We start from the raw sequence: 21,524 nt of genomic DNA on the forward strand, positions 1-21,524 counted from the left end.
AGACAAACATGTAGGTAAAATGCCCATTTACATAAAATTAAAATAAATAAATCCTTTGTTGTTGTTTAAATGCAGAGTGTAGAGCCAGCGGGATGGTTCAGCAGGTAAAGGCACTTGCTGCCAAGCCTAACAACCTGAGTTTAATCCCTAGGACCCACATAGTAGGAGAGAACCAGCTGCTTTGCTTGTCCTCTCATCTCTGGCCATCCATGTGTCGTGGCATGTGCACCCCCACATCCACTCCCTCCACAAACAAATAAGAACATGTAAAATAAACTAGTCCTTGGACTGCTGAGCTCAGTGTGTAAAGACGCTTGCCGCCGAGCCTGATGGCCTGAGCTTGACCTGGTTGTGTATGTGACATGGGAATAGGTATGGCTAGGGCCAGGAGCAGCTGGCTGGCCTGGTGTGGACAGAGAAGGGGACCTATTGATGGGGAAGCTGCAGGAAAAGGATCTGGACAGGGGGTGTGGTCCAGGGTATTATGTCTTCTGCTCTTACGGAAACTCATGGAGCTCTGGTCTGGGGAGCTCTCCCCAGCCTTTCTGAAAGACACGTTCTGCCCCACAGGAATCCTGAGACTGGCCCAGTGACAGGTAAGGAAATCATCCAAAGCACTCAGGACAGGGCACGGTCTCTGAGGGGCAAAGCAGGATGGTGGCCACAGGGTTGTAGCTTTGAGTCCATGCTTGTCTCTTTATGGCTCCTGCTCTCTCCAATGGGATCTTGGCATCAGCAGCCCCTAGGCTCCATGGGAGCCTAGAGAAGACCCTGAGGCTTCCTGGGGCTAACAGTCTAACTGCAAAGACACATTCTCTGGGGCATGAGTCAGCAAAGGCAGGGATCCTACACACGCTCTTCCCTAAAACTCCCAGGATTGAAGTGTTGGGAGGTATGTCAGAGTAGTTGAGAGCCCTCAACTTGGGGGTTCCTGGCATTGGGGACTTGTCTCTTGCCAGAATACTACCCTGGCAGGCTGGGACCATCTGCTTCTCTCTGCTTGTCCCTCGGTCACTCTGGCCAAAGAGCACCATGGGTTTAAGCCGTGGGAACAGCAGATTAGCCCCCAGATTCACATTAACATTCTACAGAGAGCTCTGGACTGAGACTGTTCATACAAGAAAGGGACAGGCTGCCAGCAGTCCCCTGGCCGCCCACGCAAACACTGGGATGCAGTTACTGTTGAGCGTGGCTTGCTTGCAAAGTGCTCCTCATGGCCCTTCTAGGAAGATCTTAATTCTTGACCATTTTATAGACAGGGAGCTAGGCCTCTTGGAAGTGAAGATGATGGTGAAGACACCCTCCCTGATTGGGCTGAAGAGGTTGCTCAGTGGTTAACAGCACTGACTGACTATGTTACTCTCAGAACTCAGGAGGCAAAGGTGGGCGGATCTCTGTGATTTTGAGATCAATCTGGTCTACATAGTAAGTTCCAGGACAGCCAGAGCTATGCCAGAGCTACACAGAGAACATCTCCAAAACCCCTGCACACGCGCGCGCGCACACACAAACACACACACACACACACACACACACACACACACACACACACACACAGTACTGGTTGCTCTTCCAGAAGACACAACTTTGGTTCCCAGCACCCAGAGCACCAGGAACAAACATGGTACATACATAGTGCAGCCAAAACTCCAATATACATTAACTAACTAAACAAACAAATTCAAATAAATGACTCCCTTGTATCTGATTTCAGGGAGGGGCCTAGCACAGCCTGGCCCACTATATTGCCTCAGGTCAGGCCTGCTGTATGCCCTATGGCCAGGAGGGGGCAGCAGCATCCTGCTCTTTTCAACTGAAAAAAACCCACCTCTGTGATCGGAGATTTAACCAATGAGGTCACAGCAACTGTATACACTGGATTCTCTCAGGACCAAGGAAAGACTGAGGGTTCCCAGACTGATCACTGGAGCAACCCAAATGCCTCTTACTGCCTGCTGTTGTCTATTGGGTTAAAAGTAAAACCTGGCTAGGTAGTGATGGGGTAAGATAACCAAGCTGCTTCAGTGGGCCCTGGTAACTGGGGCTTCAGCTTCTTGCTGACCTCATTAACTTCCAGTAAGCACATCCACACCCACCCACCCCACCCTGCCCAGAGGAGTTGCATGAGAAGTTATATCCTTTACCCTAGCAACTCAGTGCACAGCCCAAGCCCAGCCCTCCTGTAACTGGACCCACTCAGGGCTCACTCAGGACCAGTGTCCCCTGAGCTCCTTTGTCTTACAGTCCTGTCCCCTGTGCTATGATGCTTTGTCTTGCTCCTTTGCCCAGCTGAGAGCCTCAGTGGAGTGCTGCCTAACTCATCCTCCTGGGGTCCTCTGCTGGAGTACTTGTCAGCAAAGTGACACTTCTGTTTGTTTCTGGGGTTCTCCACTAACAGCAAGTTTCTCAGAAGCTCCAAGACCTGGCTGCCTGTGACTCACACAAGGTAGTAGCAGCAACACTCAGGCCTTCACATCCAGTCTGTGCCCACTGTTGAGTACCTGTGACCTGGAGCCACTGCCTTAGGCTACTGCAGAGCTGAGGACCTCTGATTTGCTCCTAGGATTCTGCCCAAGACAGTGCAAGGTCAAGGACGTTAACTTCCTTCTGGCTCCTACATGTAAGGCTGGAGCTGCTGAGGGAAGCTGGCAGATGCCCCACTCCCTATGCCTCAGTGGGTGCTCTTGATCCCTGGGAAGAAATGCCCAGGTCAGATCTTCACTATTAACCTGGGCTGGGTGTCCACAGGGGCTCAGGGTCTTCATCATGGGCAGCAGACCAGAGCTTAGGACACAAGCAACATGGATTCTCTGCCAGCTCACAGGAGCCAGATGGGGCCTAAGGGTAGAAGGAAGATGTAAAAGGCAGTCCTGATGTGTAAACCTTCATCTCAAGGAGTCAAGCCCTGTGTAACTTAGAGAAACACAGTCGTTGCTCCACGCTGGGACGATGAGTTATGCCCTCTTGACTGGATTGGAAAAACAAAAACCACCTAAGGCTCAGTGTATTAGTTAATTTCTATTGTTGTGATACAATACCATGTCTAAGGAAACTTATAACAGAAAGAGTTTATCTGGAGCTGACAGTTCCAGAGGGTTAGAATTCATGATGGCAGAGGAGGCGGCAGAGGTCAGGAATAGTGACTGAGAGCTCTCATATTCTTTTTTGTTTTGTTTTGTTTTGTTTTGTTTTGTTTTGTTTTGTTTTGTTTTTCGAGACAGGGTTTCTCTGTGTAGTCCTGGCTATGCTGGAACTCACTCTGTAAACTAGGCTGGCCTCGAACTCAGAAATCCGCCTGCCTCTGCCTCCCAAGTGCTGGGATTAAAGGCGTGCGCCACCACTGCCCTCTCATCTTAAACCAGAATCAGAGAGCAAACTGGAAATGACAGGAGTCTGTTGAAACCTCAAAGCCTGCCCCAGTGACACAAATCCTCCAACAAGGTCACACCTCCTAAACTTTCTGTCTTAGCCTGTTGGGGTAACTTTTCTTCACATTGTATGAAAGTGTGGCTCAGTATTTTCAATTGTTAATGCTGTACCAGCAGAGAACTACATGTTGACAGGATTCTGGTGTTGTCATTTCTATGGCTATCACCAGATTTTCTGTTTTGTAAATATTCATCCTTCCTGCCTAAAGACAAGCTAGAATTGTACCAGAGATTGGTTGTAAGAGCTGGCAGCCAATAGCTGGAGCGGGAAGGAGGAGGGCGGGACTTCCAGGCAGAGAGTGATGGAGGGGAGAAAGCAGACACAGGAGATGGAGAAGGGACATGGAGGGAACAGACATGGACTACGACAGAGCACACAAAGGTTTAGAGCTAGCCATGAGGCTGGTTATAGGCAAGATAGTCAGGTTGTTAGATGAGGTACCTGGAGACGGACTCAGCTTATAACTTATAAAAGAAAGCATTTAATTGGGGCTTGCATACAGCTTCAGAGGGTTAGTCAAGTCATCATGGTGGGGAGTATGGCTGCAGGCATGCAGGCATGGTGCTGGAGCAGCTAAGAGCTTACATCCTGATCCACAGGCAGGAGGCAGGAAGCGGAAAATCAGACTGGGCCTGGAGTGGGCTTTTGAAATCTCAAGCCCCCAGTGACACACTTCCTGCGACAGCAGTGACACACTTCCTGCGACAGGCTCCAGTTCCTAGTCCTCCCCAAACAGTTCCACCAACTGAAGACCAATTATTCAAACATTCAAGCCTTTGGAAACTATAGTGGTAGTTTTAAACTACACCGCTTTGGCTCCCAGTGGGTTACACACACACACACACACACACACACACACACACACACACATACACACACACACCCAGGACCAATCTAGCTTCGTGAATGAAAGACATGCACGCACGCACGCACGCACGAGCACGCTAACCAGTTAATTTTTGACATGCTGTGACTAGCTCAAAGGCTAAGCACTCCTAAACCTTCCCCTGCTAGCAAATGCTCCCCTCTGGTACACCCGAGACTCCTAAACCTTCCCCTGTTACCCCAGGCCCAATCAGGGAAGTGGCCAGTGGCCGCTTACTCAAATTCTCACATGGCTGGTTTGCTTTCTCTCCTGCAGCTCTTACGTCCCGTCCTTCTCCCCCGAGTCATGGTGATTCTCTTTCTCTGTTCCAGTTCCTAGCCCTCGCAAATCCAAAGGTTCTGCCTCAGTCTACCTGCCCAGCCATTGGCCGTTGGCTCTCTATTGATCAATCAAAGACCAACTGGGGGCAAGGACCTTCAGCATTTGGACACACGGATTCCCGATTTTGGGGACCGAATTAATTCAAAGCATTAGAACCAATCTCCAACAGAGGACCATTCTCGTTCAAACTACCAAACCATGAGAATCCATTATAGAGTCTCCAGAGACCATCAGGTCTTAAGGACATAGATCTAATCAATGGTTTCATTCCTAAATGGCTTCATCACCTGATAGAATTGGGAAGTATGAAATAGAAGATGGGAGGAAGTGGGTTGCTGGAGGGGTATCCTTGCACTACATCCTAACTTGCCTCTTCTTGTATGCCCCTGTCTTCTGTCTACACCTGTGCCATGGTGGAGGTTAGAGGATATGAAGGGTCAGTTCTCTCCTACCATATGGATTCAGGGGATTGAATCCAAATCAATCTTGCAAGACAAGACTTGCCCATGGTGAAATTGACTTTGTTTGTTTTTTAAAATTGAAACAGGGTATCACTATGCAGCCCTAGGTGGCCTTGAACTCACTATGTAGACCAGCCTGGTCTTGAACTGTTGAGGCCCGAGCTGCCCCACTTTGGGCGGCCAAAAATGTTGACACCCTCTCCACTCCACGCTTGGTGGCCACTGTTTCCAAAAATGTTGAGACCCTCTCCACTCCACGCTTGGTGGCCACTGTTTCCCAGCCCAAGCTGCCGCTCCGGTCCCCAGGTCAGGGTTCAGCAAGAGAGAGAGTGAGGACGGACTCGAAGAATGGCGACCAGACAGAGTGTGATTCAATCCCGTTTATTCTTCACTCTCTCTTCCTAGTCCAAGTCCCAAGTCTTAAGTTCCTAGTTCCTAGTTGCACTCCTCTTGTTCTCTTCCAAGTGTCTAATGTCTATTCCTACTCCTAGTGTCTGAATCTCTGTTACTCCAAATTGTTCTCCAAGTTGTACTCTCTAAAGTGTCTGATTCTCTGATCTCCAAATTGTTCTGTCTCTCCTGTCTGCTTCTCGCCTTTTATATGTCTCATTTCTAAGCCATGCCTTTTGGTCACACCTTTAATCATGCCCTTAGGTCTTGTCTCTAAATCTGATCTCTAAGTTACACCTTTAAGTCACACACCTTTAATCTCACACACCCAAGGAAAGTCCTGGGTATCTAAAGCAAGATGTTATCAGAGTGTGCTCAGCTGTTGTAGGCTATTGTAAAACAAGTCTCATGTCAGGGTATATGGCTCAAGTTGGCTGCAAAGCTGATAGCCGATTTCTGCTAAAAGTAGGCTCCCAACATTGAACTTACAAAGATCCACCTGACTCAGTCTCTCACATATCAGGACAACACTATGCCCAGCAAAATGACTATTATTCTCTATGGTTTTTTTTTTGTTTGTTTGGTTTGTTTGTTTTGCTTTGGGTTTGGGTTTTTTGGGTTTGTTTTGTTTTGTTTTGTTTTGTTTTGTTTTGTTTTGTTTTGTTTTGTTTTGTTTTTCGAGACAGGGTTTCTCTGTGTAGCCCTGGCTGTCCTGGAACTCACTCTGTAGACCAGGCTGGCCTCAAACTCAGAAATCCGCCTGCCTCTGCCTCCCAAGTGCTGGGATTAAAGGCGTGCGCCACCACTGCCCAGCTATGCTTTTTTTTTTTTTTTTCTATTTGAGATAACTTTGACTTACAGAAGATTTATAAAATTACTATCCTGTTCCTGCTTCCTCTTATCTTAATCCAGATTCCCCCATATGTTAGCATTTTATGTAACTACAGAACCATTGTCAACGGTAAGAGATTAACCTTAGTACAATGCTAGGAACTTAAGTTCTGATCCGGCTAGTTTCCCACATGGGCCAACCTCCTCCAGTGTATAACTCTGAGCCCATGGAGTTAGTGCCTACTTCGCTTTGGGCTCCTCTAGTCTGAGAGTTCAGAGCCTGTTTTCCTGTTTTTATGTTTTTAATGAGTGTATCCATATATGAGAGTTAATGCATACAGGTGCCCATAGAGGCCAGAGGAGGGCAGCCAACACCCTGAGTACCTTGTAATTGTTTCAGAAAAGTGTGGGCAGCAGTGTGGGTGGTAGACATTGAACTCTGGTGTTAGGTCCTGATTCCTCTGCAAGGGCAGTAGGGCCTCTTGGCCAAGGAGCCATCTCTCTCGCCAACCCTTACATGTCTGTAATGATGGGGCTGGAACACACTGACTAACACAAGCACTCGATTACTGAACTACTTCCCCTGCCCTTGTTTTTCCTTTTACATTTTGTGGCAGGGTCTTGTTATATTGTCAAGACGAGCTTTGAACTACTTCTGTAGTCCAAGCAGGCCTTGAACTTGCAATCCTCCAGCTCCAGCTTCCCAAGCATCTGAGATGACACACCTGTGCCACACACCTGGCCTAGTCTTTACTTCTTTGCCTCATTCTTGCAACAGCTTGGGTCCTGGAACCTTGACTAGCAGCACTGAGGGATGAAGGAATGACAGCCACATATACAGGAAAAGCTGAGATTGGATGAGCTAGATTCTCTGGGCAGCACCCAGGAAGCTCAGGATGTTAATTATACAGAGTTGAACAAGGAGACAGGTTTAGCTAATCTCAGCAGGAGCAGTCTCTGCAGGGAGCAGTCTTAGGGCTGGGAGACTACAGGGGACATTTTTTTTTCACACATTGTCTATGTTCACATTCCAACCAGAGAAAGCCTTAATCCCTCAGGTAAGGCTTTGCTGCTCACATGGGCTGAGGCACTGAGGCCTGTGACACAGCTGAGCCATGTCAGCAATACAGTTCACTCAGGAATACACTCACTCCCTATACTTCTAGATCATTTTGTTTTGAGACAGTCTCACTGCATAGCCCTGACTATCCTGGGACTCACTCTGTAGACGAGGCTGGCCTTGAACTCAAGAAATCTGCTGACCTCTGCCCCCCTAGTTCTGAGTTCTGGGATTAAAGCCCTGAAGTATTATTTTTAAAAGAAAATGAGTGTGAGTCTGAGGACAGCCTGCTCTACAGAGCTACCTCCAGGACAACCAGGGCTACACAGAGAAACTGTTTCAAACAACAACAATAAACAAACAAACAAAAAAGGAAAATGAAAAGGAGGTTGAAAAGATTGCCCAATGGGCAGAGCACTTGCTGTTCTTGCAGAGGACCTGGGTTTGATTCCCAGCACCCACATGGTGGCTCACAACCATCTGTAACTGCAGGAAAAGATATTCTCTTCATGGGTATTGCATGCAAGTGGTATACATAAACATGTAGGTAAACACTTATACACATACAATCTAAATTTTAATACTAAAGAATAAAAATTGGCCAGACATTGGTGGCACTTGGGAGGCAGATGTAGGCAAATCTCTGACTTCTTCCAGCTTAGTCTACAAAGCATGTTTCAGGACATCCAGAGCTAAACAGAGAAACCCTGTCTCCAAAAGTAAAATAACAATAATTGATCACATATTTTTGTTGTTGTTGTTGTTTTGAGACAGGGTTTCTCTGTGTAGTCCTGGCTGTCCTGGAACTCACTCTGTAGACCAGGCTGGCCTCCAACTCAGAAATCCACCTGCCTCTGCCTCCCAAGTGCTGGGATTGAAGGTGTGCGCCACCACTGCCAGGCGATCACATATTTTATAAATAATGAAAATTTACTTTTAAAATTATATTCTTGGCCAGTTATAGTAGTGTATGTCTTTAATCCCAGTATTCATTAGGTAGAGTTGGGTGAATATCGGATTTTGAGTCTGGCCTAGTCTTCATAGTGAGTTCTGGGCCATCTAAAATTATATAGCAAGACCTTGTCCCACAAAAAAAGAAAAAGAAAAAAAAGAAGAAAAAAATTTACATGTCTATCATTTTTATCTTGTTGCTTGCCTAGAAAACCCAGAGTAGTGTTCATGAAGACCTTGTGAACAGCACATTGCTTCCAATTTTTCAAAACATCTTGGCTTTGTTTCTTTCTGGTTTGTTGTTGTTGTTTTAAGATTTATTTATTTACTTTATGTATGAGTGCTCTATCTGCATGTACACCTTCCTGCCAGAAGAGGGCATCAGAACTCATTATAAATGGTTGTGAGCCCCTCTGGTAGAGCAGCTGGTGCTCTTAACCACTGAACCATCTCTCCAATGGTTCACCCACCCACCTCTACCCACACTTGCCTGTTTATTTTGTTTCTTAAAATAAGGTGTCACTATGTAGCCTTGGCCTGGAACTCACAGAGATCCTCCTGCCTCTGCCTCTTGAGTGCTGGAATCAGTGTCATGCACCACCACACCCTGCTATCTTTGTTTTTCTGAGGATAGACATGAGAACCTTGGCATTTGAGGAAGCAGTGAGTTGAACACAAGAGACTGACATCTGAGGAAGGTGTGCACAGAACTGCACACAGTTGATGATTGGGGGTATTTTCACTGAGCATTGATATTGTATTTCTTCTTCCGGAATTCCTTGGGAGATTAAAACAAACACAAAGCAAAAGGAGTTTGTCTTCTAGTGCTCTACCCCAGCTGGTTTCAGCAAACCCACACATTGACAGGCAAATTCCACACCGCATAAAGCAGGTTGAACTGCAGGTGTGCTGGTGACAATACAGCAAGGCTTATAGTTCTCAGAGCAGGGTCCATTGGTTTCTGAGCCCTGGACCCAAGACAGGTTATAAAACTCGAAACGGGCCAGGCATGGTGGCACAGGGTTTTAATCCCAGCAGAGAAACAGAAGCTGGAGGATTTCTGTGAGTCCAAAGCCTATCTATATAGCAAGCCCCCAAACAGCCAGGGCTAGACTGTGAAACCTTGTCTGAAAACAGAACAAAACTGGCAGTGATCACTTTGGATTGGGGTTGGAGACGACTCTAAAAGGGTCTTACACAAATTGGTATTCAGTAATAGAGCTCATTTACTGACTTGCAGAACTTACTTTATGTTAAATTCTTTCTTTTAAAATTATGTATGCTCGATGCAGTGCCTCATGACTTTAATCCTAGCACAGGAAGTCAGGAGGCAGGTAGATCTCTGTGAGTTCAAGGACAACTGGGTCTATGCAGTGTTCCAGTACAGAAGGAATACAGTGAGAGACTCTGACTCAAAAATAAAACTCAAACATTATGGGAGTTTTGCCTACAGGTATGTGTGTGCACAGGAGGCCTGAGGGCGTGGAATCCCCTGAAACTGTTGTTTCAGATGGTCGTGAGCCACTGTGTGAATGCGGGGAATCATATGGGAGTCGTGTGCAAAGAGCATCAGTCCTCTTAACCATCTCTCCAACCCCAATCTATTTTAAATTAAAAGCTAGTCTCACAGGCTTTCCATTTCGTCCTACTGTCGTGCCACGTGTAAAATTCCAAAGCCCTTTGTGCAACTGTTTCTGAACTTGAAAAATAGAAGCGAGGGTCCTCTTGCGGAATTAAATCAGTGTATTGTCCTTCAGGTGAAACGCTTAGCTAGAAACTGGCAGGTGCAATGCGTGCAAAGCAAACCTCAGTAGCTAAGCCTTGCCTGCGAGCAGGGACAGGCTGGGCCGCCTTAAGGAACTGAATAGCCGATGGGGAGGAAAGCTCAGGAGCCGGGCCAGAAGAGCCCCATAAAGTACCTCACGAGGCCTTCGAGAGCTGCCCCGTCCAAACGAGCCATCGTCCGAGTACAATCTGCGCTCACCTGGCCTGACCCCTTCTCTCCCGGGCTTCTGGGAAAAGCCCTAGACACAGACACAGCCTGTAAGTCCCTAGACCTCTCACTTCCGTTAGATCAGCTCCAAATAGCTCTGCGCGGCCAAGGCAGGACCAAGTTGGAAGCCAGCTCCCAAAGCAGGCGTGGCTCATACAAACCACGCCCATTGCATGCGGCCGCGCGTGCCAGCGACAGCCTATTGGTCCCGCCTTCGTGACGTCTTTCCGGGGAGGTCCGGGTGGAGCCCAGCCCGCACCAGTGAGCTGAGCTAACTGGGTTTCGCTGCGGTCCACGTCCCCGCGCGGGGCTGAATCGCTGAAGTGGCTGCTCTGCGGTGTGAGGGCCACGGGCCTGCCGCGCCCGGGTAAGCGACCCGCACTGCCGTCCAGGGAACTGTCGTGAAGGCCCTATGAACTGGTTGGGGATGGACAGCGAGGTGCGGGGCGGAGGAGGGAATAAATGGGGACCCGGTGCGCTAGGCGGTGAGGAATGGAGACTCAAGGAGGAGGAGGGAGGAATGGGCTGAGCCCTTAGAGAAGCATGGATGCGCAAGAGGAGGAGGTGGGCTGACGGCGATCGCCAGCCGATGCTGGGCAGTTTGTGAGCACTTTACGGACACTCGAGAGTAGGCGAGTCCTGGATCAGGCTGTGCCCTAGAAGGTGTTGGTCTCAGAAATAGTTGAGGCCTGCACCCAAACTCTTCTACCTACTAATGAGAAAAATCCACCACATTTTTCCTTCCTCATTTATCTACTTGCCTGCCTCCCCTTGTGGCCTCTAGTTTGTGCGCTTAACGGTCTAGCTGGGGCTTAGAAATCCGACTCGAAGAACTTGTATTACTTACATCCTGACTCCTAGGAACCAGCTCTAAAATTTCAATAAGTCAACCAGCAAACTGTTTTTGAACAGCGGAATATCAAAAATATTGGCATAGCAAGTTTTTAAAACACAGACCTTTGGCATTTTAGTAGTGTGACCTGAACTTTCAGAAACCTGGAGATAAGCAATCAATTAAGATAATATTTAATGTTCTGGAGTCATGATCTAATGTCTGCCACGTGGACACATCCTTCAGATCGCAGAGCAATGTCTATGTATATATAAGTCCAACCAGGTGATGTGTCAGATTTAAGTGCCTGTGGTTTGTCCTGTACTAGCTTTCCCAATGTGTTCCTGTATATGTGTAACTTAACTAGCTTGGAGTAGAGATGGGGCCCTGCTGATAGGGATTACTGATGGTCCTTGCTGAGTCTGGACTTCTTGTATTGAATCTGTGTATGTCAGAGAAAAAGTTCACTCATTTGAGGTCTAGTTTTATGTGATTTGTAGAAAGGAATTAAAAGTCAAGGCAAGATTGGGAGTGCAAACTACCAAACAAACGCTGGAGGAATTGGGAGGCATCTCAAGGGTTAGTTGTCACTTGTGGACTCATGTCACCTGGCTGGACTTTGGTAGGAGTAGCTCAGGAAATGCAGACTTAAAGTCTTATGTGTACAGACATTGCCCTGTGGTCGAAAGGGTGTGCCCATGTGGCATAATAGAATTGAGAACATTAGATACTAGCCTTCTTGTATGAGCTGGCAAAAGGTATTCCCTGTAGATCCCGTGGAGATCGAGTCCCAAAATGGAGGAACTCCGAGCACCAGTCTGTCTGTCCTAGTGTCTGACTTAATGCTTAGGGTTTCTTGTTAGTGTTTTCTTTCCTCTGGTTTATGTGTATGGGTGTTTAATGTACGTGCATGTCTGTACTACACATGTGCAGTGCCCTTGCTGGTCAGAAGAGGTCATTGGGGCCTCTGGGACTGGAGTTAACAGACTGTTAGTAGACAGTGCAAGCCTGTTACCTCAGCACTGGGAGCTCTGAAAAGTTAGTCTAGTCCACTTGGCAAGTACCAGGGGGTTCATCAAGAGACTGTCTCAAAATGTAATATATAAGATAATATAATATAAACATAATGTATGATAGGTGGCTGGAGAGATGTCTCAGCGGTTAAAGGCACTTTTATAAAATATTTTTATATATATGGTGTTTTGCCTCCATGTATTGTACGCCATGTGCATGAAATGCCTACAGAGGCCAGAAGAAGGCGCTGGATCCCTGGAGTTACAAGTAGTATCGCCATGTAGGTTCTGGGGATCTAAGCCTGGTCTGTGGAACAACACCCACAGCTGCTGAGCCATGTTTCCGACAAGGTCTCAGACTACTCCTAGTGACACAGTCCTTTAATCTCAGCACTTGGGAGGCAGAGGCAAGCAGATCTCTGTGAGCTCAAGGCCAACCTGGTTCACATAGCTTGTACTAAGCCAACCAGGGTTACACAGTAAGACCCAGTCTCAAAAAAGCAGACAAAAATAGATGAGTCCTCATTATGAATCCCTGACTTGGAACTCATTATGTAGACAAGGCGCTAGACCTTTTGGCCATCCTCCTTCCTCTGCTTCTGGAGTACTGGGATGCTGGGTACACACTATCATGTCTGCGTCCTTCTGGACGTACTGAGAACACTGATGTCCAAGCACTCTAAAATCCGCAAATGGAAACTTACTTCAGGCTACATGTATATTCTTTATGAGTCAATTTGTGAAGGTTAGTGTAGCTCCTGTTATGTTGTTCTGTGGACTCAAGGTCTTCATTTGTAACTGGGATACCCTTGAACTTGCCTCTTGCCTCTGCCTCCCCATAGCTGGAATTGCAGGCAGGTTTCACTATGCCTAGCTCTGCATGTGACCTTGACATTGACCATGCCCCAGAGATGAAGTCACAGTACAACAAAGGCCTTCTTGCCTCTCCTTAGTGGCTAATTCCTATTTCTGTGGAGTGACTTCTAGACCCACCCGCTGGCTAGGAGTCAGTTACTAGGAGTGGTACACAGCAAATGTCTTCCAAGAAACCTATGGAGTATTTTAGAGATGTTCTTGTGGAACTGCTCTTTCTCTCTCTCCCCCTCCTAACCCGAGTGTGATATGTGTGTGTTTAAACTCACATGTGTATATACATGCACAACTTCTATACCTGTGGCTACTTGCTTGCTTGCATATAGCTGGCTGTCTGCAAGCACAGGTCTATGCAGGTGGGCTTGTGTGTACAGGTGTGTGCATTTCTACACATTTGTTTTGGATAACAGGTTTGTGGTGATGCCAGGGTATCACCATCTGCTAATGCCTAGCCTCTGGAAGATTAGAAGTTGCTTCTCTAGTCTCTAGGCATCACCATCTGCTGACGCTTGTCCTCTGGAAACCAAGGAGCTCCTGAGTGTACATTAACTGTTCACCAATGAAAGCTCACACTTGCAATCCCAGCATTTAGGAGGAGGCTGGCAGGAGGATTGCTACAAGTTTGAGGCCATCTTGGGCTACATAGTGAGTTCCAGCCAGCCTAAGTTACACTGTGAGACCTTGTCTCAATAACATGGCTCAGAACACTTCTCTTACATAGGACCTGAGTTTGGGTCTCAGTGCTTCCGTCAGGTGGTTCCCAACCTCTTGTAGCTCCAGCTCTGGCTCCAGGAGAATCAGATGCCTCTACACATGCTCATACCAACACTATATACATGTACATACCTACACTATGTACACGCATATGTATAAGAAATGAACCTTAAAACTCAGCTACAACAGATCCTAGGCGAGAGGAGGTTGGCTTCGTGTCCTTGAATTACGTAAAAGTTCTGATTCTATTCAGTTCCATTGCCTCTGAGAAAAGAGGGTTTCCCCATATCTAAATCAACTGGTTTACTGAAATTGCTTTTTTGTTTGGTGTGTGTGTTTAAAGATTATTGATTTTATGTATGAGTACACTGTAGCTGTCTTCAGACCTTCCAGAAGAGGGCATCAGATCTCATTACAGATGGTTGTGAGCCACCATGTGGTTGCTGGGAGTTGAACTCAGGTACTTTGGAAGAGCAGCCAGTGCTCTAACCACTGAGCCATTTCACCAGCCCCATGTATTTTGTTTTTTAATTTCCCTGGGAGGGCCAGCAAGATGGCTCAAGGTGTAAAGGCCATTGCCACCAAGCTTACCCACCTGAGTTTGATCACTGCAGCCCATATGGTTGAAGGAGAGAACAGATACCTGCAGTTTGTGCTTGGATCTCCACACATGCACTGTAGTAAATGTGCACCCATGTACACACATGTAATTAGTTCTTTTAATTAAAACAACTGCCAAGCAGTAGTGCATGCCTTTAATCCCAGCATTCAGAAGACAGAGACAGACAGATTGAGTTCCAGGCCAGCCTGGTCTACAGAGTGAGTTCCAGGACAGATAGGGTTACACAATATAAGTATCTGTGTTTTCTGATGATCTTAGGTGACCCCTGTGAAAGGGTTGTTGGATTCCCAGAGGAATCACGACCCATAGGATGAGAACTGCTGATGTAAGAGGACTGGAAAGATGGGTCAGTGGTTACAACCCCTGGCTGTTCTTGCATTGTTCAGTGTCAAGCACTCACGTCAGGCACTCACAAATGCCTATAACTCCAGCCCGGCATCCAGTGCCCTCCTTCAGCCTCTGCAAACACACATGCACACACACACATAATCACATACACAAGAAAATAAATGTTAAAAATTTTCATGTGAACTTGTCAGCAGCTGCTCTGTGCCATACTGCCTACCAGCTGAGGGGAAGAACATAGCTGTTTTCTTTCATTTGGTGCCTTTCATAAATGTCTCCCCAAAAGGATCCATGCTGTAAAATAAATGAAAAAAAATAATCCAAATCGATTCCTCAAGATAGTTAATTATTGACATTCACTTAGTAATGCGTGCTGTGTCTGTCAGTACACATTGATATCTTCAGTTGTCACAGTGTGAAGCAGATTGCACATGAATGGAACAATATTACAGCACCGTTGCACAGTTGTGCTACTGTAAGCATTATCTGAAGATCTGCAGTGTGGGTGTGTGCAGGGGTAGGGGTACGCACGTACAGCTGCACTTACCCATGAGGTGTGTGTGGAGACCAGAAGTTGACACTGAGTTTTCCTTGATCTCGTCTCCCATTTTTTGTAGGCAGAGTCTCTCTGAACCTCAGGTTTGCTGTTTCAGCCAACCTGACTCAAAACCCTGGCATCCATCCGTCTCTGCCCCTGCAAACCCAGGGTTACAGGTGCATGCTGCCATGTCCTGTTACAGGAGTGCTAGGGACCTGAGCTCATGCAGGGGTCCTCGTGTCTGGGCAGTAAGCACCTCCACCACCAAGCCATCCCCCAGCCTCATTTGTTTTTTGAGATGAGGCCTCATGTGTCTGATGCTGATCAGGAACCCACTCTGTAGCCTAGGCTGGCCATGAACGCTTGTTCTCCCTGGTTACACCACGCAACTACTAGGGTTATAGGCATGTGCCAGCAAGACCTCCAACTTTGAACTTCTGTCCAGTTCCTCCTTGAAAAAATGTTCTTGAGCCAGGCAGTAGTAGTGCACACCTTTAATCCCAGCACTCGGGAGGGAGGCAGAGGCAGGCTGACCTCTGAGTTCGAGGCCAGCCTGGTCTACAGAGCAAGTTTCAGGACAGCCAGGGCTACACTGAGAAACCCTGACTCAAACAAAACAAAAAAATTTCTTGTGTCAGAATTGCTGCATCGTAAGTGTGCCATCAACATCTTTGCTAGTTGTCTTTTCCCCAGCACTGAGTGTCGAATGCTGCTTCTGGGGCTTCCTCACTGGACACTTGTCCCTTGTTCTTCCTAAGCAATGTTGCCTCTCAACTGCAGGTGTGTCTGACACCACAGAGGAGCATCTGCCTCTGTCCTACATGTGCCTCGGCAAATGCCATGGCCCGGGAGTGCCCTGCCCTGCCACTGTCACCTGCAAAGCCAAACTTCATATGGCAAGCACAGGATGCCAAGGCCACAGCTGCCCAAGGAGGACGTCAGCCTGGCCTCCTAGTCTGCACTGAGCAGTTGCTGCTGGTGAGTGGTCCGGGCCCTGCCTGTTTCAGGAGACCAGACTGGGAACCTAGAAAGCGGCCTGAGGTACTGGGTTTGTAGAGTCAAGAGAAGGACACAGAGTCAGCACCTCCCTGGCTGAGTCAGCCACTGTGAGGTGACCGGGAGCACTGGAGCCTCTGCTAATAACTATAGCTGTGGGCTGTGATGCCTGGAGTGTCATCCGAGCAGTGGCAGGCAGGACTAAGTGAGTACCTGTGAGACAGCCTGCATGTTCTCCTGTCTGGAATATTTGCTCCCTGGCCTTTTATAGAAAAAGTTTGTCATCCCCTCCACCCCCCCATCCCAGATTTGTAGTGAGTGAGCACAAGGCCCGGAGTGTGTTCAGGGAGCTGAGACCCTCCCTGCCACTAGAAATGCTTGTCATGTCTTTTCTCCTTGAACTCCCCAGCAGACCTCTAGCCCAGGGATGAGGCACAGGGAACTAATTCCCTGAACCTGCTGGTAGCATCTTGAAGTTATCAGCAGATAGAAGTGAACCAAGAGCCATCGAATTGTCTTCATTTGCCATGGCCCAGCTGCCTTACCCCAGCTTATAGTTGAGCCTGAATTCTCTGTGGGAAACCTTCAAGTTCAGCTCTTCCCTGCCAGGATGTCACTCCCTCCACACTACCCACCCTCGCTCTTTTCTTATCAAAGAACAAACAAATATTTTGTGCCCTAGAAAATAAGACTCACCCAGTACAGGGCTGAGAAATTGTCATCCCATTGGCTTGGCTGTCTTCTGTCTAACTCTAGTTCTAGGAAGAATGTGGGACTTGAGTGCTTGGCAGTGGGTGGCAAGACACAGTCAGGTCAGCATTACCCTCATGGCTGCTTGGGTTGCATTCTTCCTGGTCCCTGGTCCTGGTCTAAGCACTGGGCTCAGCTTACACTGTGGGCCCTCCAGAGCCCTGGGCCTCTAGGGAAGCTGTATGCTGCTGACCAACCAACCAACATGCCATCTTCATCCCAGATCCCTGGGCCAAGCAGAAGGCAATTGTTGACAGCCTGAAGGGCTGGCTGGCCGAGACGCTCAGAGACCTGCAGCCCTGCATCCAGCTTACCCAGCAAGATGTGGACCACCCTGGTGCTGGTGTGGATTTCCTCCGTGCCATTCTTGAGAAGCCATATGGTGTGTGCTCAGCCACGTAAGTGAGAAAGCTGTCTGATCACCAGGGAAGCTCCAGGGAGATTGTAGACGGGAGGCATCTACAAACTCCTGCCTTCCCAGCTGCAGAACTGGGACTGCAGTCAGTGCTGGGGTTACAGGGTGCACAGGTGGAGGCCACAGTGTGACCAGGCAGTAGAGACCTGCAGAGTGTCCTTGTCGTCTAGGAATCCCGTGTTCATCAGAGCTCATCTGTTGGCACATCGGTATGAATGTGCTTCTGCCTTGCCAGGCTCTGTTCATCTCCAAGAATCTTTTAGCCAAGGCTATCCCTTAGTCTAGGCTGTTTAGAGTGTGAATGTCTGTGCAGCCTCTCCTCTCTCTAAACCTCGGGGTGGGGGGTAGAGGGGCTGAGGTTTGCTTTCTTTTCATTGGCTAATCATATAATGTGAGCCTTTTGATCCAATGCTCTGAGAATTGAATCCAGTTACAAAGATCTGAGGCTTCCACAGGCTGGAGCCTCAGAATGGGTAAAGGAATCCTTAGTTCAGGGTGCCCTGGGCTCTGGGCAGCTGTGGTCAGCTGTGGAGGGGAGAAGAGGAGACACTGGATTCACGTGTCACCTCTGTCAGCACCTAGGCTTCTGGTTGGAGAATATGGTGCCATACACCCAGCACAGGGCCCAGCAGCTAAGGTGACAGCAGGTGACCCCACATGTAATTGAAAGTGTTCTATCTCTTTTGTCTCTTCTGACTTTAAGGACACTTAGTCAATACCAAGTGGCCTAGAGCAGTGAATGAGAGCATGCCAAGGGACACAGTTCCAAGGACTGATAATACATCTACCGAGAGAACAGCCACAGTGCCACCTGCTCCCGTCACATTGACAACAGGGACCTGGGCAGCCACCCTGAACTCTACCAGAGTGACAGCAGAGATGACAATCCATGGGACAAACACGAGCACTCCAACAACCAGAGAGGGGACAACAGACAGTGTGACCTCCAGCACTCTGGCTGCACCTACAACCTCGGGCCCCTCGTCTGCTGGGCAGACTCTACCCACTACCATCACTGGGCTTCTCTCTCTCAGCACGTCACGTGCAGAAGTGCCAAGAACAAATGCCAGCGCATCACCAGGAACAGCCATAGCAACAACCATGGCCCCATACACCGTGACTGTTGCTGCAGGCACCATAAACACAAGTGATCCTCACACCAGGACTCTGAGTCCTGCCAAAAGCACACCCACCAACACATCCAGCAGGGACCCAATACCCACCTCAGGTGCCCAAACGCAAGGCACCACCATCCAGGTGACCACAGACCAGCCAGTGCATAGCACAGCAGGTAGATCAACACCTAGTCCCTCAAACACCACCCTGGAGCCCACCACCACCCAGTCTGTGGCTTCTGTGTCCTCTGCCGTAGTGACCACCACCCAGGTAAAAACCAAGGAGCCATCATCCAGCACAGTGCCAGTGCTTCCTACCAGCCCCAAAGTAGATGCCACATCCTCCACCACACAGTCAAGCCCTACATTACCTGCCAAGGGGACAGGTGGGCCAGGCACACTCCTGACAACGGAGCAGGTGGGGACCAAAACTACAGCTGGTACTGCCTCTGCTGAGCCAACATCCAAGAGTTCGGGGGATGTTAAGGTGCCAACCACAGACTTGTGCCAGCTCAACACCCAAGGCCAGTACCTAGTGGTCACCACTGGTTACATGACTCCATCCTTGGTGAACAGAATGTTACTCCTGGTGGTGCTTGTTGTTGGGGTGACCCTCTTCATCGCAGTCCTGGTGATGTTTGCCTTGCAAGCCTATGAGAGCTACAAGAAGAAGGACTACACGCAGGTGGACTACCTGATCAATGGCATGTACGCTGACTCGGAGATGTGAGGGCTTCTCAGGAGGCCAGCCTCTTCCATGGCCTTCTACTTCACCTCAGACCAAACTAAGTGCTTCCAGATCCTTTTGGTGCAATTTCAGAGCTGTGCCAGATGCTTAGACACATTTAATAGCTGTTAGATCAGCTCCATGGTCATGAGAGAGCCGTCTTTTCATATTTATTTTTCTAAACGATCACATATGCAGGCGTGGCCAGGGTCGAGAGGGCCTGGCACACTTGGCCCTCGGTGTGGGAAATCTTGACCAGAATTAAAAGCAATGACCTCTCTCTGTCTGTCTGGCTTTTGTGGGTCTGTGTGTTTGTTCTGCCCTTAGTCTTTCCTAGTGCAGACTTTAAGATGTTTGGTGGGGCTTGCTTTTGTAAATATGTGGTATAACATGAATTCCTGGCGGGTCGCTGCTTTTCCAACCACTGGCTTAGGCTCCTTCTGATGCCCCCGCTCTCAGTGGAGGCTCCTGCCAAGTCCTGAGCTGTTCCTTGGTGCTGACTATTGGCTGCCTGGCCTCTCATTGCTGAGCTTCCTAGAGTACACTCTAGCTTTGAAATCCAACACAATCCCTGAAACGGTTTGGTCTCCACATGTCAGAGGCAGTGTTGCTGTGTATGTGCCGTAGTCCAGGCACCACCGTCCTGTGAATACTCTTGGCACACTGAGCCCTCACCGCAGCAGGTCATTTTAGTGACCTCTGGGGCCGATAGCATGTCATACATCCAGGGCCACAGTCAGGAGAAAGCTTGCCTGGGTTCTGCTTTGGATCTTGTTTCTTGCCAGTGTTGGGGATGGAACCCAGGCCCTTTTGTATTCTAGGTAAACACATGTGGGCCATTATCCCAGCCCTGAGCCCTGGTTCTAGAGTCCCAGGGACTCAGCTACCCTGTTAACCAGACCGATGGCCTTTCTCTACCCGAATGCCTAATGCAGCGAGAGCACATTAACAGTGAGCTGTGGCAGCCAAACGGCTCTCAGCTGTGCTCTAGGCCAGGTCCACGGCTGCAATCTGGTCTAGAGCCAACTAAGGAACGCTCTGGAGCTTGGCTTCATCTAGGAGACTACGTTTGTTCATCCTGACAGCATGGTGACTGGCCTGACCTGGAGAGAAGATGTGACCGTGGTAATGGCTAAGGCTGGTGTTATTTGGAGTCACTGTGTCCCCTTGCCATGATGGTCCAAATTCTCACCTCAATTCTGCCTCATTCAAAAGGGATGACAGGTGGACTGTAATAAAAAACAACCCCCTAGGCCATTTGAGAACTGTCCAGGGTGAGGTGAAGGGATCAGAACTGTCCACACAGCTCTGTGGCTTCCACCCCGCCTTACCTATCATGATAGTCAGGCTTGCCCTGCTGCCCCACCTACTTCCCAGAATCAAGCTGGTCTGTCCTGATAGCAGGTCTGTCCTGATAGCCGGCCTTGCTCCCTCTCTAGCAGACACACCTAACTCAAGAGTGCATGTTTAATCATTGCCGTTGGCTCTAGCCATGGCTGAGAAGGTGGCAGCTTCCAGCCTCTGGTGAGCTCTTGACCAGTTCGCCACATTGCCTGTCTGAGAAGCTACCTACTAGAAACAGAGCTCTGGGGTCTTTGAGCATGCCCTCTGCTCAGCCAATGTAGGATTAGGGCCCGGCTCCCCCTCGTGGTGGCTAATGGGCTCCTAAACCCTGGTTCCACGTGGGCCGCATTTCAAAGCGCGTTTTCAAAGACTGGGAGCCCTGATTCTTTATGGATGTGGAGAGAAGTGGGCCAAAATGAGACTTAGTTCACGGAAAGGAAGCAAACCACAGAAAGGCTAAGTTGCCTTTTCAAGGTCACCCACCAGGCAAGTGGTAGGCTGGGATTTACGGATAGCCTGTCTGTCCGCATTGTGCACTGAGGTGGCCGGGAAGAGGAGGTTTCATCGTCAAGACCATACGAACATGTGCACTTGAGGATGTAGTGGACACCTGGGGCCGATCGCACCTGGGGCGGTCTTGGTCGTGGTGGCTTGGGCCCTCTGGTGCCCTTCACCGAGCCTTCACCGAAGCTCGAAGGTGCCGAGCCCTTCACCGCATCCGGCCCATAGCTGTGGTCACCCTGTACGGCGTTTAGACCCACAAAATCTGACCTGACCCTGATGGCGAGAGGCGCCTCTGGATGTCCCCGCTGGAGCGCTCACTGTTGGGGGTGCTTTTTAGAGTTAGAGGTCTGGTCCCAACTTGGGGTCAGCAAGTGCTTGAGGGAATGGCGTCACGTGTGCCTGAAACTCCTCCCG

General features: G+C 48.8%; 1 protein-coding gene across 3 annotated transcripts; it reads left to right on the forward strand.

The window, feature by feature from the left end:
• Positions 1-429: 429 nt before the first annotated feature.
• On the forward strand, positions 430-19,544 carry C1H11orf24 (chromosome 1 C11orf24 homolog). Of its 3 annotated transcripts, none has more exons than XM_076914646.1 (4): positions 430-596; positions 16,040-16,237; positions 17,229-17,403; positions 18,124-19,544. In XM_076914646.1, exons 3-4 carry the CDS (start codon positions 17,328-17,330, stop codon positions 19,263-19,265), a joined length of 1,218 nt encoding a protein of 405 aa, XP_076770761.1. In that variant the 5' UTR covers positions 430-596; positions 16,040-16,237; positions 17,229-17,327; the 3' UTR covers positions 19,266-19,544. The 3 variants fall into 3 exon arrangements, with proteins under 3 accessions (XP_076770761.1, XP_034354682.1, XP_076770760.1); XM_034498791.2 differs by lacking the exon at positions 430-596 and adding an exon at positions 10,526-10,689; XM_076914645.1 differs by lacking the exon at positions 430-596 and adding an exon at positions 10,569-10,761.
• Positions 19,545-21,524: the final 1,980 nt, after the last annotated feature.

The sequence above is a fragment of the Arvicanthis niloticus genome, chromosome 1 (assembly GCF_011762505.2).
Source record: "Arvicanthis niloticus isolate mArvNil1 chromosome 1, mArvNil1.pat.X, whole genome shotgun sequence".
NCBI lineage: Eukaryota > Metazoa > Chordata > Mammalia > Rodentia > Muridae > Arvicanthis > Arvicanthis niloticus.